Source organism: Cheilinus undulatus, linkage group 6, assembly GCF_018320785.1.
Source record: "Cheilinus undulatus linkage group 6, ASM1832078v1, whole genome shotgun sequence".
NCBI classification, from domain to species: Eukaryota; Metazoa; Chordata; class Actinopteri; order Labriformes; family Labridae; genus Cheilinus; species Cheilinus undulatus.
The window spans coordinates 50,845,730-50,862,439 of NC_054870.1; the positions used below are offsets into that span (position 1 = coordinate 50,845,730).

Consider the following 16,710-nt stretch of genomic DNA (forward strand, 5'->3'; position numbering starts at 1 on the left):
TTCTCAGCTGAGCCGGCCAAAAGCTCCGACGCCTGATTAAACAGGGAAATTTAGGCTGAAATAAAAAACTAGAGGCTGACATTTTCTGCTGTTGAAAAAGTTGTGAACTACAGGAGGAGGCATAATGTGGTCTTTCTGTTCAGGGCCAGCTGTGACGCAGGAAGTAAGCGGCCTGGGACAGAGCCGGTCTGTGTGGAGAGCCAAGAACACGGCGCTGTCGCCCTGAGTGCTGTCGCCTTGAGCACTGTCGCCCTGAGCTGTGTCACTAACAGATGCTGACAGGAGATAATGGACACGAGTAGAAGCTTATCGATGCTTAAATATGCTAACAGAGGCAAACAGAGGCTAAGAGATGTGAACAGATGCTAACAGAATATGGAGTCATTATTGTTACTGGGCTCTAGAGCTCATTTTAATGTTCTGAGATCATGACTTACTGGCTCTGGTCTGAGATTTTTCTGTCAAAGAAAGCAAAAAAGTGAATCCAGCATAAACAACTGAATAATCTGTCTACTTTATGTCCAAAATGAAGTCTGTGAAGCCCAAAGGCTGGGCCCCTGACAAACCCAGAGAATGGCCCCTGACAAACCCAGAGAATGGGCCCCTGACAAACCCAGAGAATGGCCCCTGACAAACCCAGAGAATGGGCCCCTGACAAACCCAGAGAATGGGCCCCTGATAAACCCAGAGAATGGGCCCCTGAAAAACCCAGAGAATGGCCCCTGACAAACCCAGAGAATGGGCCCCTGACAAAGCCAGAGAATGGGCCCCTGATAAAACCCAGAGAATGGCCCCTGACAAACCCAGAGAATGGCCCCTGACAAACCCAGAGAATGGGCCCTAATAAACCCAGAGAATGGCCCCTGATAAACCCAGAGAATGGCCCCTGATAAACCCAGAGAATGGCCCCTGACAAACCCAGAGAATGGCCCCTGACAAACCCAGAGAATGGGCCCTAATAAACCCAGAGAATGGCCCCTGATAAACCCAGAGAATGGGCCCTAATAAACCCAGAGAATGGCCCCTGATAAACCCAGAGAATGGGCCCCTGACAAACCCAGAGAATGGGCCCTAATAAACCCAGAGAATGGCCCCTGATAAACCCAGAGAATGGGCCCCTGACAAACCCAGAGAATGGCCCCTGACAAACCCAGAGAATGGGCCCTAATAAACCCAGAGAATGGCCCCTGACAAACCCAGAGAATGGCCCCTGACAAACCCAGAGAATGGCCCCTGATAAACCCAGAGAATGGCCCCTGACAAACCCAGAGAATGGGCCCTAATAAACCCAGAGAATGGCCCCTGACAAACCCAGAGAATGGCCCCTGATAAACCCAGAGAATGGGCCCCTGACAAACCCAGAGAATGGCCCCTGACAAATCCAGAGAATGGCCCCTGACAAACCCAGAGAATGGCCCCTGATAAACCCAGAGAATGGGCCCCTGACAAACCCAGAGAATGGCCCCTGACAAACCCAGAGAATGGCCCCTGATAAACCCAGAGAATGGCCCCTGATAAACCCAGAGAATGGCCCCTGATAAACCCAGAGAATGGGCCCCTGATAACATTTTCAAAGACCCCCCTTTTATACTTTTTTAATCACTGTGATTAAATAAACTGTGTTGGTGTCCCAGAATGGAGAGAGAGCAGATGCTCATATCCTCAAACATCAGACCTGCATACTCTGCTGGATCTGCCCATCACGTCTCACCTCAGTAATACCTCAGATCAGCAGATCAGATTCTCTTTGGGGGTTGGGGGTTTCTCCTTGTCCCCCTTCATGACTCCATGGCGTTCATGGTGAAGGTGAAATGTCACCGTGGGAACATCTAACAGCTTTAAACGGCGCTGTGACTCAGAGAGAGAGAGAGGAGGTGATAGGATCTCTCCTTTGACTTCCTGTGAGGTCTTCATCACGTCACAGCCAGCAGCTGTCACTGATTACTTCCTGTCAGCTCTGTGAGCACGCTCAGATGCTGCTATCGCTACGATTATCTACCTGTGTAAACTCACCTACCCCCCCACCCCCATCTGGACCCCCCCACGGGTAAATAAACACAGAGAAGACACCGATAACGTCACCGCCACAGACTCATCTCTGTCAGCTGCAACAGGACAGGGGAGGTCAGTCAATCAGAGTAGGGGGGTGTCAGGGTAGAGCCAATATATCAATCAATCAGTCAATCAATCAATCAGTGTCGATCACCATTCAAGCAGAAAAACTTCGACAGCAGTTAAAAATCTGGATCAGACCCATGCTGACTGTTTCTGGTTGTTTCAGTCGTTTTGATGTGTTCAGGTTTTCCTGGTGTGCACCAAAGTGCTGCAGAGGTTTAAGTCATACATAGGAAAGCAATAAAACAATACAAAGATTATGTCTTCATAATAATAGATAATATGTCTCCAACAAGAGCTTTAAACAGGCTGTTCACTGTCTAAATGCATGAGGGATGATTCTTTCAATTATTCATTCTTAAGGGGACATGTTATGTAAAAATCACTTTTTCAGGCTTTTCCAGCAAAAATACACTATGTTGCCAAAAATATTCACTCACCCATCCAAAATAATTGAAGTCAGGTGTTCCAATCACTTCCATGGCCACAGGTGTATAAAATCAAGCACCTAGGCATGCAGACTGTTTCTACAAACATTTGTGAAAGAATGGCTCGCTCTCAGGAGCTCAGTGAATTCCAGCCCGGTAGTGTGATAGGATGCCATCTGTGCAACAAGTCCAGTGGTGAAATTTCCACGCTCCTAAATATTCCACTGTCGTAAAATGACAGAGCAGGGTCCGCGGATGCTGAGGTGCACAGTGTGCAGAGGTCGCCAGCTCCCTGCAGAGTCAATGGCTACAGACCTCCAGACTTCATGTGACCTTCAGATCAGCTCAAGAACAGTGGTAGAGAGCTTCATGGAATGGGTTTCCATGGCCGAGCAGCTGCATCCAAGCCATACATCACCAAGTGCAATGCAAAGCGTCAGATGCAGTGATGTAAAGCATGTCGCCCAGAGGTGTCAATAACAAAGTACAAATACTTCATTACCTTACTTAAGTAGAAATTTTGGGTATCTATACTTTACTGGAGTAATTATTTTTCGGCTGACTTTTTACTTCTACTCCTTACATTTTAAAAATAGCCTTGTTACTCTGATTTAATCTCAGCTTGTTTTCATTCCGGCTTGTCATCGTTCAAAAAAACACACAAAACCCCCCCAAACACCTGTCCAGATAAATCGCGCCATCTGGATAGAGTGAATTTGATTGTGGTTGGATGAGAAGAATAAACATAATACCCTTCCGACATCCTATTGGTTTTTGTACGCGATCCATCGCACCTGCGCACATGAGACGAATGACGTCACACTCCAGCAAGGAAATAGCAGACGCATGTAGCCCAGTACGAAGATGTCTATGGCAGAGACTCAAGAGAACTGGAGCGACCAAGCACCGGTTAGGAGGTTGGTGTACACATATATGGTTTTTAAATGTATTTGCATTTTACTAAAATTTGTTCATTTTCAATTCATTTTCAATCATTTTCAAACAGGTGCACCCCAAATTTTTCAACATTAACATTTTAATACATTATAGTCATTATGACCTTTAGAAGAATGATTTTTGGGGAAGTGGGGTAGTGCACTATAGGACCCTATGGCTCGGCCTAAGGTTTTGTCCTTAATGGCATTTCCCCCCCTTACTTTACTTTTACTTTATACTTTAAGTAGTTTTGAAACCAGTACTTTTACACTTTTACTTGAGTAAAAAGCTTGAGTCGATACTGCAACTTCCACAGAAGTCTTTTTAAACCCTAGTATCTATATTTCTACCTGAGTAATGAATGTGAATACTTTTGACACCTCTGACGCCGCCTCTGGACTCTAGAGCAGTGGAGACGCGTTCTCTGGAGTGATGAATCGCGCTTCTCCTTCTGGCAATCTGATGGACCAGTCTGGGTTTGGCGGTTGCCAGCAGAACGGTACTTGTCTGACTGCATTGTGCCAAGTGTAAAGTTTGGTGGAGGGGGGATTATGGTGTGGGCTTGTTTTTCAGGAGCTGGGCTTGGCTCCTTAGTTCCAGTGAAAGGAACTCTGAATGCTTCAGCATACCAAGAGATTTTAGACGATTCCATGCTCCCAACTTTGCGGGAACAGTTTGGGGATGGCCCCTTCCTGTTCCAACATGATAAAGACATGGATGGCCTGCACAGAGTCCTGACCTCAACCCCATAGAACACCTTTGGGATGAATTAGAGCAGAGACTGAGAGCCAGGCCTTCTCGGCCAACATCAGTGTGTGACCTCACAAATGCACTTCTGGAAGAATGGTCAAGAACGTATTTACGATATTTTCTAATTTCTTTTTCTATGACTTTTACTTAATTCCAGCTTCTTTTTTCCTCTGTTTGATAAATGTTCTGTGTAAAATATTTTTCTCTATCCTCTGTGATCCATGGGTAATTTACACTATGGAGCTTCCTGGTGACTTGAATCTTCTCCCAGCATGCCTCTGTGAGCCCAGGTGTGCTGCGTGATGACATCACTCAGGTGTGCTCTACTAGCCTACAGCATGTTTATGAGCCCAGGTAGAGATAGAGGAGCATAGGGGCTCCTCCTGGGGTGGAGGGGCCGCTCCCTGCTGTAGAAGGCTTCCTCTAAATTCTAATGAACAGGTATTAATGCGTGCTAAGATCAACACAGGAGCCAGTCAGTCAGAGAGAGCCAATAAAAACGGAGCAAAAGGAGCCATGAATGCTTTCTTGTGCCACAAATATGAGATTATGTAAGGTTTCCTTTCAGTCCGAGGAGGAATCTGAGGAGCGGCCCGGGCCAAGTCGTGTCGAGCCGTCAGCTCTTTTGGCCGACTCGTCACCATGCCGGCCGGAGCGTTTGTGATTGATGAACGCCGCTGGTTCATGAGCGACCTGGAGAGAGCCGTCCCTAACACTGCGGCGATTTACTCAGCTTACATCACGGCACAAAGAGCCACCAAGAAAGACATTTTTCCTCCAGTTGACGTGGTGGGCTCAGGCCCAGAGTACCGTCTGTAAGGACTCGTAAAAACAACATGTCTTAACCGCGTTCAGGGTCTGACGTTCTGAAGGCCTCAGATCCGGAGAGTGGCTCCGGGTCCAGGTCCTGTTTTTATAAAGATAAGCTCCTGGAGGAGATCCAGGTACAGGTGCCAGCTGTGAGCGTCTCACCTGCTCTTACTGACAGCTCCCATGATTGCATTTCAGTTTCTCTGTTTACCAGCGTCCACATGTTTCACAGCCCACAGACTCACAAGGCAGCGTCTGTGGCTCCAACACTGTTTGTCTTTCTGTGGATGTTGGCTCTGAGCGCCGTCAGGAGGAGGTTTTTCTACCTGGACTCACTGAGATCCCAGATCTCTGCTGTCAGAGATAACAGGGGTGAATTATCATCATTGTCCTGAACCCTCCTCCCTCTGCTGTCCTGGCAGACGAGGAGCAGGGCAGAAACATTCCTCTGGGTTCAGGAGGCGCTTTCGCTCATCCCATTACCTGTCAGAATAATCCACATTATCAGGCTTTTATTTTGAAAGGTTTATCCTCTCTCATCAGTGTTTAATCTACCTGCTGTAATTTTATTTATTTATTTATGGAACAGCACATATTTCATTTTGAATTTGGTGGCAGCAACACATCTCAAAAAAGTAGCAACAGGGCCATGATATAGCATCCCCTCTTCTTTTAACAACAGTCTGTACATGTCTGGGAAGTATAGAGACCAGACAATAGGGAAGGAGTGTTGTCCCATTCTTGTCTGACTGTTGAACAGCCAGAATCCTTTATTTCTTACTGACATGACATCTCCTTCAAAGGCAGGGATGGAATTTTAATAAACTTTAAATGTTGGCATTATCTTCAAAGGAAAGTAGAGAAATTTTATAGATTTTAAAGAATTACCTAGTATTCAAAGGCAAGGATGAAATGTTTCATAATCTTTAAAGAATGGCATCATCAACAACGGCTAGGATGGAATGCTAAGAAACTTTAAAGAATGATATTATCTTCAAAGGCAAGGATGGAATATTTTATAATCTTTAAAGACTAACATCTTCAAAGGAAAGTTTTGAATTTCTAACTATAAACTATAAAGTTAGCTATAAAGGAAGGCATCATCTTAAAGGATGAGATTTTATAGACTTTAAAGGAAGGCATCCACTAAAATGGCAAGGATGGAATGTTTATAATCTTTAACGATTTTATGTCCTTCAGAGGCAAGGATGAAATTTTATTAATCTTAAGAGATGACATCTTCAAAGACAAGGATGGAATGTTTTGTTATCTTTCATGGATGACATCTCCTTCAAAGGCAAGGATGGAATTTTAATAAACTTTAAATGTTGGCATCATCTTCAAAGGCAAAGAGAGACATTTTATAGATTTTAAAGAATTACCTTGTATTCAAATGCAAAGACAAGGTTTGAAATTCAAGAAACTATAAAAGAAAGGCATCATCTTACAGGATGAAATTTTATAGACTTTAAAGGATGGCATCTCTTTCAGAGGCAAGGATGTAATGTTTCATAATCTTTTAAGGATGACATTATCTTCAAAGGCAAGGATGGATTTTTTAATAAACCTTACGTATGACTTCTCCTTCAAAGGCAAGGATGAAATGTTATAATCTTTAAAGGATGTCATATCTTTTAGGGGTAAGGTTGGAATGTTCATGATGCCAGGATTTTGGGGGCTTTTTTCTCCATTTTTGCCCATACTGGACCATGAAAAAGTGGATGAAACTGGTAATGAAATGGTAAAGGGTAGGGTTGTGACATGGCTGTAGTGTGGTGTAGCGATTGTTTTTGTCTGGTGTTCTGTTGTGTTATGTAGAGTTGTGTAGTGGTCATGGTTGTGTAACACAGTGTAGTTTAGAGTTGTGTAATTTTGTTAAGTGTAGTGTTCTGGTAGAGTCCTGTAGTGTAGTGGTGGTAGTTGTGTAGCTTAGAGACATGTAGTGTAGTGGTGTAGTTGTGTAGCTTAGAGTCGTGTAGTGTAGTGGTGGTAGTTGTGTAGCTTAGAGTCGTGTAGTGTAGTGGTGGTAGTTGTGTAGCTTAGAGTCGTGTAGTGTAGTGGTGGTAGTTGTGTAACTTAGAGTCGTGTAGTGTAGTGGTGTAGTTGTGTAACTTAGAGTCGTGTAGTGTAGTGGTGTAGTTGTGTAACTTAGAGTCGTGTAGTGTAGTGGTGGTAGTTGTGTAGCTTAGAGTCGTGTAGTGTAGTGGTGGTAGTTGTGTAGCTTAGAGTCGTGTAGTGTAGTGGTGGTAGTTGTGTAACTTAGAGTCGTGTAGTGTAGTGGAGGTAGTTGTGTAACTTAAAGTTGTGTAGTGTAGTGGTGGTAGTTGTGTAACTTAAAGTTGTGTAGTGTAGTGGTGGTAGTTGTGTAACTTAGAGTCGTGTAGTGTAGTGGAGGTAGTTGTGTAACTTAAAGTTGTGTAGTGTAGTGGAGGTAGTTGTGTAACTTAAAGTTGTGTAGTGTAGTGGTGGTAGTTGTGTAACTTAGAGTCGTGTAGTGTAGTGGTGGTAGTTGTGTAGCTTAGAGTCGTGTAGTGTAGTGGAGGTAGTTGTGTAACTTAAAGTTGTGTAGTGTAGTGGAGGTAGTTGTGTAACTTAAAGTTGTGTAGTGTAGTGGTGGTAGTTGTGTAACTTAGAGTCGTGTAGTGTAGTGGAGGTAGTTGTGTAACTTAAAGTTGTGTAGTGTAGTGGTGGTAGTTGTGTAACTTAGAGTCGTGTAGTGTAGTGGTGGTAGTTGTGTAACTTAGAGTCGTGTAGTGTAGTGGTGGTAGTTGTGTAGCTTAGAGTCATGTAGTGTAGTGGAGGTAGTTGTGTAACTTAAAGTTGTGTCGTGTAGTGGTGGTAGTTGTGTAGCTTAGAGTCATGTAGTGTAGTGGAGGTAGTTGTGTAACTTAAAGTTGTGTAGTGTAGTGGAGGTAGTTGTGTAACTTAAAGTTGTGTAGTGTAGTGGTGGTAGTTGTGTAGCTTAGAGTCTTGTAGTGTAGTGGTGGTAGTTGTGTAACTTAGAGTCGTGTTGTGTAGTGGAGGTAGTTGTGTAACTTAGAGTCGTGTTGTGTAGTGGAGGTAGTTGTGTAACTTAGAGTCGTGTAGTGTAGTGGTGGTAGTTGTGTAACTTAGAGTCGTGTTGTGTAGTGGAGGTAGTTGTGTAACTTAAAGTTGTGTCGTGTAGTGGTGGTAGTTGCCTAGCTTAGAGTCGTGTCGTGTAGTGGTGGTAGTTGTGTAACTTAGTGTAGTAGTGGTGGTAGTGTGAAGTAGTGTTGTGTAGTCTGCAGCTAGAGTCGTTTGTGTGTAGCACAGACAGTGGTGGTAGTTGTGTAGCTTAGAGTCATGTAGTGTAATTACTGTGAATGTGTCGAGGCTGTAACAGCCGATGTAGTGTAGTGGACGGACCGCTGTAGAGTGAGGTAGTGGTGAGTAGTTGCTGCAGAGTCAGGAGTAGTTGTGTAACTTAGATTTAAGAAGGTAGTTGTGTAAAATAGTGAAATCAATAAAAAACCCTGACTCAGACAGACAGTGTTGTCAGTTTTGTGTAGTATAGTGTGTTAGAGAAACACACCGACACTCTTGACTCTGTGTTTACTCTCTAAATTACTGTGAATGTTCGAGGCTGACCACAGCCGATCCTCAGGGACGGACCGCTGAGAGAGGAGAGGAGAGAGAGCTGCAGAGAAATCAGGAGAAAGTTAAAGATTTAAGAAGAGAAAATATGAAATCAATAAAAACGCCCTGACTCAGACAGACAGCAGTCAAAGTGTTAGAGAAACAACCATCAGCTTAACACAGAGGACCTTACACAACATGCTGAAGAGTGTAAAGAAGAAGATGAATAATCCACAATAAACCTGTAAAAATCCCCCACAATCATCAATGATAACATAAAACATCTGCAGTCAGAAGTGTCTGCCTCTAAGACTTTAAACTTCCTCTTTAAATCATCCAATGAGAGATCAGGAGAGGTCATGTTTGCAGAGATTCCTCAGCAAAGAGATGGTCCTAAAGAAGAAACACTCTTGAAGCCTGATGTTTGAGAAGAATTTCTCCTCAGAGTGGACAGGAGGGATAAAAAACAAAGACTGTGAGCCTCAAAGGGAGCTGCTGAGAATAAATCTCTGACACACTGAGGGGGAGAGGAGGATATTTAAAGAAAGGACACGATTCAAGTTTTGTGACTTTCTCTGTACTATAATCCAGTCTAGGTAGATAACCCAGTCTAGGTAGATAGTCCAGTCTAGGTAGATAATCCAGTCTAGGTTGAAAATACATCTACGTATGTTGCTAATCAAGTCTAGGACTCAAGTCTACATAGTTAATCCAGTCTACTTAGAAAATTCAGTCTAGGGTGATTAATCCAGTCTAGGTAGATAGTCTGGTCCAGGGTAATTTATCCAGTCTACTTCAATAACCCAGTCTAGGGTCATTAACCCAGTCTAGGGTCATTAATCCAGTCTAGGTAGATTACCTATTCAGCTGAAATATTGAACGTGTATATTTGAACGTTCTCAACTGTAATCTAGATTTGATAAATAAAAATTCATCTTTCGTTTTATGGAATTAATTCATCTTTTATTTTCTACCTGTCAGTTGCTCTAATTTCCTCTTCTGTCTAAACTCTGACAGTCTGATCTGGATCTGTCTGACTGGTTGTTCATCTGGATCGATAAATGATCACAGTCATTGATTCAGATCAATATTTAGTTTTACTGATATTATAATGATTAAAAAACTCACTTATCACTGAGCTTTCTGTCCTTCAAATGTCAGAAATCAGACTGAAGTTGTTTGGGCTGGTGTTAGAGTCAGAGGAGGGACAGGCAGGTCTGAGTTCAGGACGGCAGAGGACGAACTAAAGAGAGTCAGCTGGAAACTGAATGAACAAAAACCAACACTAAAACCCTAGAAATACCCGTCTCTGGGAGGGGGGTCCTGCACACCTGTACCTGCTCCCCCTCAGTCCTGTTTGTTTTGACACCTTCATGCTCTCCTTCAACAACACATCTGTCATCCTCGCCCCTCCTCCCCCAGACACACCTCCTTCCTCCCAAACTCCCTTCCCAAAACAACCCCAGGGTCAAAACCCCTCCTTTAACGGGGGGACACGTGTTTATCCTCAACCTGCTATCTATGTCTAGATTTCTATGTTGATACATCTACGTGTCACAGTATCCTAGTGAATTTTTCTAGTTGAGAATATATATAAATGTGTATACAGTTTCTATGTGAATATTTCTATGGAAATATATCTACTGTGTATAAAGAATCTATGTAAATAGTTCTATGTGAATATCTCTGTGTGTATGTATATATCTACATGTGTATAGTTTCTATGTGAATATTTCTATGCGATTATATCTACTGTGTATAAAGAATCTATGTTAATAGTTCTATGTGAATAGAGCTACATGTGTATACAGTTTCTATGTAAATATTTCTATGTGAATATATCTACATGTGTATACAGTTACTGTATAAATATTTCTTTGGGAATATGTCTAAATCTGTATACAGTATCTATGTAAAATATCTACTGTGTATAAAGAATCTATGTAAATATTTCCATTTGAATATTTGTACATGTGTATTCAGTTACTCAGTGAATATTTCTATGTGAATGTATCTACATTTGTAGAAAATATCTATGTAAATTTTTCTATGTGAACATATATAACTGTATACAGTATCTGTGTGAATACTTCTTTGTGAGTGTATCTACATGAGCAGAAAATATCTATTTAAATTTTTCTATGTGGATATATCTGTGTATACAATATCTATTTGAATATTTCTATGTGAATATATGTTCTTGTGTATACAGTATCTATGTAAATATTTGTATTAGAGCATATCTACATGTGTATACAGAATCTGTGAATATTTCTATGTGAGCATCTATGTGAGTATTTTTCTCTGTGACTATATGTACAGTATCTATGCAAATCTTTCTATGTGAATATAGCTACATGTGTTTACAATAGCCTATGTATATGTGAAATCTTTTATGAATATATCTATAAAAATATCTATGCAAGTAATTTTATGTGAATACAGCTACATGTGAATACAATATCTATGTGAATATTTCCTATGAATATATCTACCTGTGTATACAGTATCTAGGTTAATATTTCTTTGTTGACTTTGGCAACTCCACGTGGTGAAACCACAATGCAGCTGGTTCACAAAACAATACCACAGAGGGACGGGAGTGAGGGGTTTATCTAGACCAGGAGCAGGGAAGTCAGAGCCCAGACAACGATCACCAGGTGAGGGGAATCAGACAATCAGTGAGGGGGTGAAATAACCAAACATGCAGGGAGGGGCAGGAAGCAGGACCTGAAACCAGAGACAAAGGTAAGAATGACAAAATACAACAGGAAGTGACTGAACTGGGAAACATGAGGGAAAATCAAAGGGCTTGTTTAAGTTAACCAAGGGATGTGACAGAAACTAACATCACTGCTGTAGAAGAGTCACATGGTCATGTTTTACTCTTGGTTCTAGTATAGATCTAATATCTGTCAAAGGTTTAGTACTTTTGGCCGTGTCAGCTTCTAAAGCTTTACACGGTTTGAGTGCCACTGGTCTTAATCAAGTGAGAGGCAACGCTATGAGACATTGTGATTCAGTATCTATGTCTATATTTATAATTGCTTATTCTATGTCCATATTTCTATGTGTATTTGTAGTATCTATGTCTCTATTTCTACTTGTAATTCCAGTATCTATGTCATATTTCTATATATATTTCCAGTATCTGTGTCTATATTTCTATGTGTATTTGTAGTATCTATGTCTCTATTTCTACTTGTAATTCCAGTATCTATGTCATATTTCTATATATATTTCCAGTATCTGTGTCTATATTTCTATGTGTATTTGTAGTATCTATGTCTCTATTTCTACTTGTAATTCCAGTATCTATGTCATATTTCTATATATATTTCCAGTATCTGTGTCTATATTTCTATGTGTATTTGTAGTATCTATGTCTCTATTTCTACTTGTAATTCCAGTATCTATGTCATATTTCTATATATATTTCCAGTATCTGTGTCTATATTTCTATGTGTATTTGTAGTATCTATGTCTCTATTTCTACTTGTAATTCCAGTATCTACGTCACATTTCTATATATATTTCCAGTATCTGTGTCTATATTTCTATGTGTATTTCCAGAGTCTTTATTTCTATCACCCTGCAGACTGCCATGGCGCTGTGATCTCTGCACACCTGGCCCAGGTTGATGGACAGCTCTGAGTCTGAGACCCTCTGTGGTGGGTGGGCGGGGCTTGGCCGTCAGAGGAACATTCCTGAGGAGAAGTCACCCTGTTAATCCTCTGGGTTTAGACCCACAGACCCCCCCCGTCAAAGGTACACACTGTGAGAATGAGATTAAAGGCCGGCCCCTCCCCCTCTAATCCCCCCAAATATTCCAGAAAGAAAGAAATTATTGTAACGTCCTGATGGGATCAAGACCAAGACAGACCAGGACAGGACCGACCAGGACCGACCAGGACAGACTACAGTGTGGTATCTGAGCTGAGGGGCCTTTTGAACCAATCCCACACAGGGGTCTGTGACCATGTGGCTAATTAGTGTGCAAGAGTACGAAACAACAGGGTCAGAAAGTCTTATGGCCCATCTCCCTCCTCCAGACGCCTCTATTCTGATGTTCTCATGTCCAGATGTCCTCTGATGCTCTCCTGTGGGTCAGGGGAATGTCGTGATGTTTTGTTGTTAAGAAAGAGAATGAAAGCTTTAATAATAATCAATAATAATAAAATCTCTAAAGAATATTAAAAATGTTATAATCAGTCATGAGTTGACTTAAACATTAAAGTCTGAGTTTGAAATAAGCACCAAATATCCTAGTCCTAATGAAGGTCCCAGTGAGGGGACCCCTCAGCAGACCAGAACTACAACCTAGCAACGGTCAGCATTCTACCAACCAAGCATCCATCCATCCACTCGTCCATCCATCCATCCATCCATCCATCCATCCACTCGTCCATCCATCCATCCATCCATCCATCCATCCATCCATCCACTCGTCCATCCATCCATCCACTCGTCCATCCATCCATCCATCCACTCGTCCATCCATCCATCCACTCGTCCATCCATCCATCCATCCATCCATCCATCCAACCATCCATCCATCCATCTTCCATCATCCATCCATCCATCCATCCATCCATCCATCCACTCGTCCATCCATCCATCCACTCGTCCATCCATCCATCCACTCGTCCATCCATCCATCCATCCATCCATCCATCCAACCATCCATCCATCCATCTTCCATCATCCATCCATCCATCCATCCATCCATCCATCCATCCATCCACTCGTCCATCCATCCATCCACTCGTCCATCCATCCATCCATCCATCCATCCACTTGTCCATCCATCCATCCACTCGTCCATCCGTCCATCCACTCGTCCATCCATCCATCCATCCATCCATCCATCCACTCGTCCATCCATCCATCCATCCATCCATCCATCCAACCATCCATCCATCCATCTTCCATCATCCATCCATCCATCCATCCATCCATCCATCCATCCATCCATCCATCCATCCATCCATCTTCCATCATCCATCCATCCATCCATCCATCCATCCATCCATTCATCGTTAAGGCTGTGTTCTCTCTAAACACTGAGGCTATAGTCTACATGTCTACAGGAGTCTGAGGTCTATTTGACCGCTGTGTTCTACCTGAACACCTTGGTCATCACTTTTACTTTTTAATGACTAATCTTTGTTTTCAGGCAGTATAATAAATGTTTGAACGCTAGCAGATTTTTTTCACCTTCCTGATCACACAGGCGTGATCGCTGTGAGGGATTCTCTTTGTTTCTTCATGTTGAACTCTGGATGGAGAAAGTTCTTAAGCAGGTCAGAGGTCATCAGACTCTGATCCAGTCCTAACCTCCGTGCTGGGTGTTAATGCAGACCACTGGGCTGGATTTGAACTGGATTATATGTGGTTTATAAGTGGATTATCTTTGGATTATACAGGCCTGATGTGTTAATCATAAATGAGAGACTCAGCAGGTCAGTGCCAGGTCAGATCTACTCCAGAGTTTCTGTGTGAAAATCTGCTGATTAATGGCAGGATGGACGTGACACTGTGAGGTCGAGCGAGGGGGAGAGAGAGAGACAAGGGGGGTGTTCAAAGAGAGTCCATGTGAAGACCACAGACCCTCAACACAGTCTGATGAGAGAGAGGAGATTCAGAGTCTGCTCAGGATTGATCTCAGACTGAAAATGTGTTGATACTCAACCACAGAACCGTTACCTCCAATTTCCACATCCTCTGTCTGCAGCGATCCGTTCACAGTGAGCATGGCTGAGCTGAACTCTCCATCTCTAGTCAGCCTAAAACTATTTTCATTCAAGCACCTTCCACCAGAATACAGAAGGAACAAACAGGTGAAGCTTAGATGTAACAAAAAAACAAAGTAAACACACTCAGGGTTAAAAACAGAACACAGGGTTAACATACTCAAAGTTAACACTTTCAGGCTGAAAATACTCAGAGTTTACAGTCTTAGAGTTAACACACACACAAATAGCACTATCCGCGTAAACACACTAATATGAACACTCTCAGTGTAAAAACACTCAGAGTTAGCACTTAGGGATAACAGACTCAGAGTTACCAGTCAGATTTAACAAACTTAGGGTTAAAAGACTTAGAGTGTCACTTCTGAGTTTACAGACTCTGAGTTAGCTTTAAACCTGCCTAATGAAATGGGCCTCTGGTCTGTTGTTGTTTGAGTTCTTTAGCTCGGTTCCTGTTTAACCACTTTGTTCACTTTTATCTTTAAATGAACAGAAAAAATAAAGTTACTATTAAACTGTAACCATGCTGACAGCCAGCTGAGGATGTTGACGGTCCTCCATGTTTGTTTTTCTGTTGTCCTGTTTGCCTTCGTGTCTGTGGAACTGTCACTTATAGACAGCAGCTGTGTGGTCTCAGACAGTCTGACAGTCCTGACCTGTCAACATGCATACTGAAATAAAAACAAAGCTGTGACACAGCTGTTCCACAGCAAACACACAGCCACTCATAAAGGTCTGTCTGAGGCAAAGACACGGAGACTAAAGTTATAAAAGAGGTTTTAATTCTAATTGACATGGATAAGAGAACATACATGAACATGTTGGACGTTTCAATGATCTAAACATTCATACAGACTGCTGTACACATCACCACACCATCAAACATTCAGGGTCAAAGTTCATCAAACATGTCTGACATTAAAAAGCTTTTAGACACACAGGACACATACATTGTATGTGTTAATAATGGGTCAGGACTCACAACCAATCACACATCAGCAGCCTGATTAAATACAGAGTCAGCTCTACCCTCGATTTACATTAAAGTACAAAGTGCAAATACTATGGATCCATCACCGCTGCCAAAACCACGGCAGACAGCCACAGACCGCCGCAGACCACCACAGACTGCAAGAGACCGCCACAGACCGCCACAGACTGCTGCAGACTGCCGCAAACTGCCGCGGACCACCACACGGAGCGTCATTCAGCCCTGCTTCCTCGATGGACTCTGAGGAAAGATTTAAAATAATTATTTTAAATAACAATATATAATATAATTATGGAATATAATAATAATTATGGAATGCTTGATAAGCCTGTTGACATCATCTTTAAGGGAAAGGATGCAATGGTTAATAAGCTTTGTTTACATAACTTCAAGGGAAAGGATAGTTTGATAAGCTTGTTGACATCATCTTCAATAAGCTTTGTTGACATCTTTAAGGGAAATGATGGAGTGTTTGATAAGCTTGTTGAAATCATCTTTAAGGGAAGGATGGAATGTTTGATAAAATTGTTTACATCATCTTTAGGGAAAGGATGGAATGTTTAATAAGCTTGTTGACATCATCTTTCAGGGAAAGGATGAAATGTTTGATAACCTTGTTGACATCATTCTTAAGGGAAAGGATGGAATGTTTGATAACCTTGTTGACATCATCTTTAAGGGAAAGGATGGAGTGTTGAATAACCTTGGTGACATCATCTTTAAGGGGAAGGATGATATGATTGATCAGCGTTTGTGACTTCATCTTTCTAAAGCCATTAAATGATGTCATCATCAAGGCAGAGGATGGAATGTTGGTTAAGCTTGGAATGTCAGGGGTTTCCCCTCCATTTTTTCAAATAGTAGGTCATAGTTTGCAACTTTAGTGGGCTTACCATACTTCTCTCCACTTTTTCAAAAGTTGCCAACAAAGACAGTCAACATAAGGGAAATATTGCTGGTTTTATGTAAATAAAAATGTACAGTAAATGTTAAGATGTTAAAGATGTTAAGAGTATTATAAGGATGTAAACATACTGTCCCTTATTATCATTAAATTATTAAATTATTATTATATTAATAATACCATTATTATTATTATTATTATTATTATTATTATTAATGAGTATAAGTAACTGTTATAGTCAATACCATTATGACTACTAAAACTGAGAGTAAACATGCTGTATGAAAGGACCAATCACTCACCAGTTTACTGGGAGGTAAACTGTCTCCTGGTTTGGCTGCTGAGACACAAACAGAGGAAGTAGTGTCAGATTAACTATCAGTCAGTGAAAGAGTCTAATCCATCATCAATAACCCATCTATCAAT

General features: G+C 41.8%; 1 protein-coding gene across 4 annotated transcripts in view; it reads right to left on the reverse strand.

Moving 5' to 3' along the window:
* Nucleotides 1–15,192: 15,192 nt before the first annotated feature.
* smoc2 (SPARC related modular calcium binding 2) overlaps nt 15,193–16,710 on the reverse strand; it is a 34,713-nt gene continuing 33,195 nt past the window's right edge. For 3 of the 4 annotated variants that reach the window (XM_041788793.1, XM_041788792.1, XM_041788790.1), the window contains exons 12-13: nt 16,587–16,624; nt 15,193–15,620 (exon numbers count right to left, since the gene is read on the reverse strand). In XM_041788793.1, the coding sequence (XP_041644727.1) occupies nt 15,597–15,620; nt 16,587–16,624 (62 nt within the window). In that variant the 3' untranslated portion in view covers nt 15,193–15,596. The remainder of the gene's footprint in view (nt 15,621–16,586; nt 16,625–16,710) is intronic. The other variant, XM_041788791.1, reaches the window with a different exon arrangement.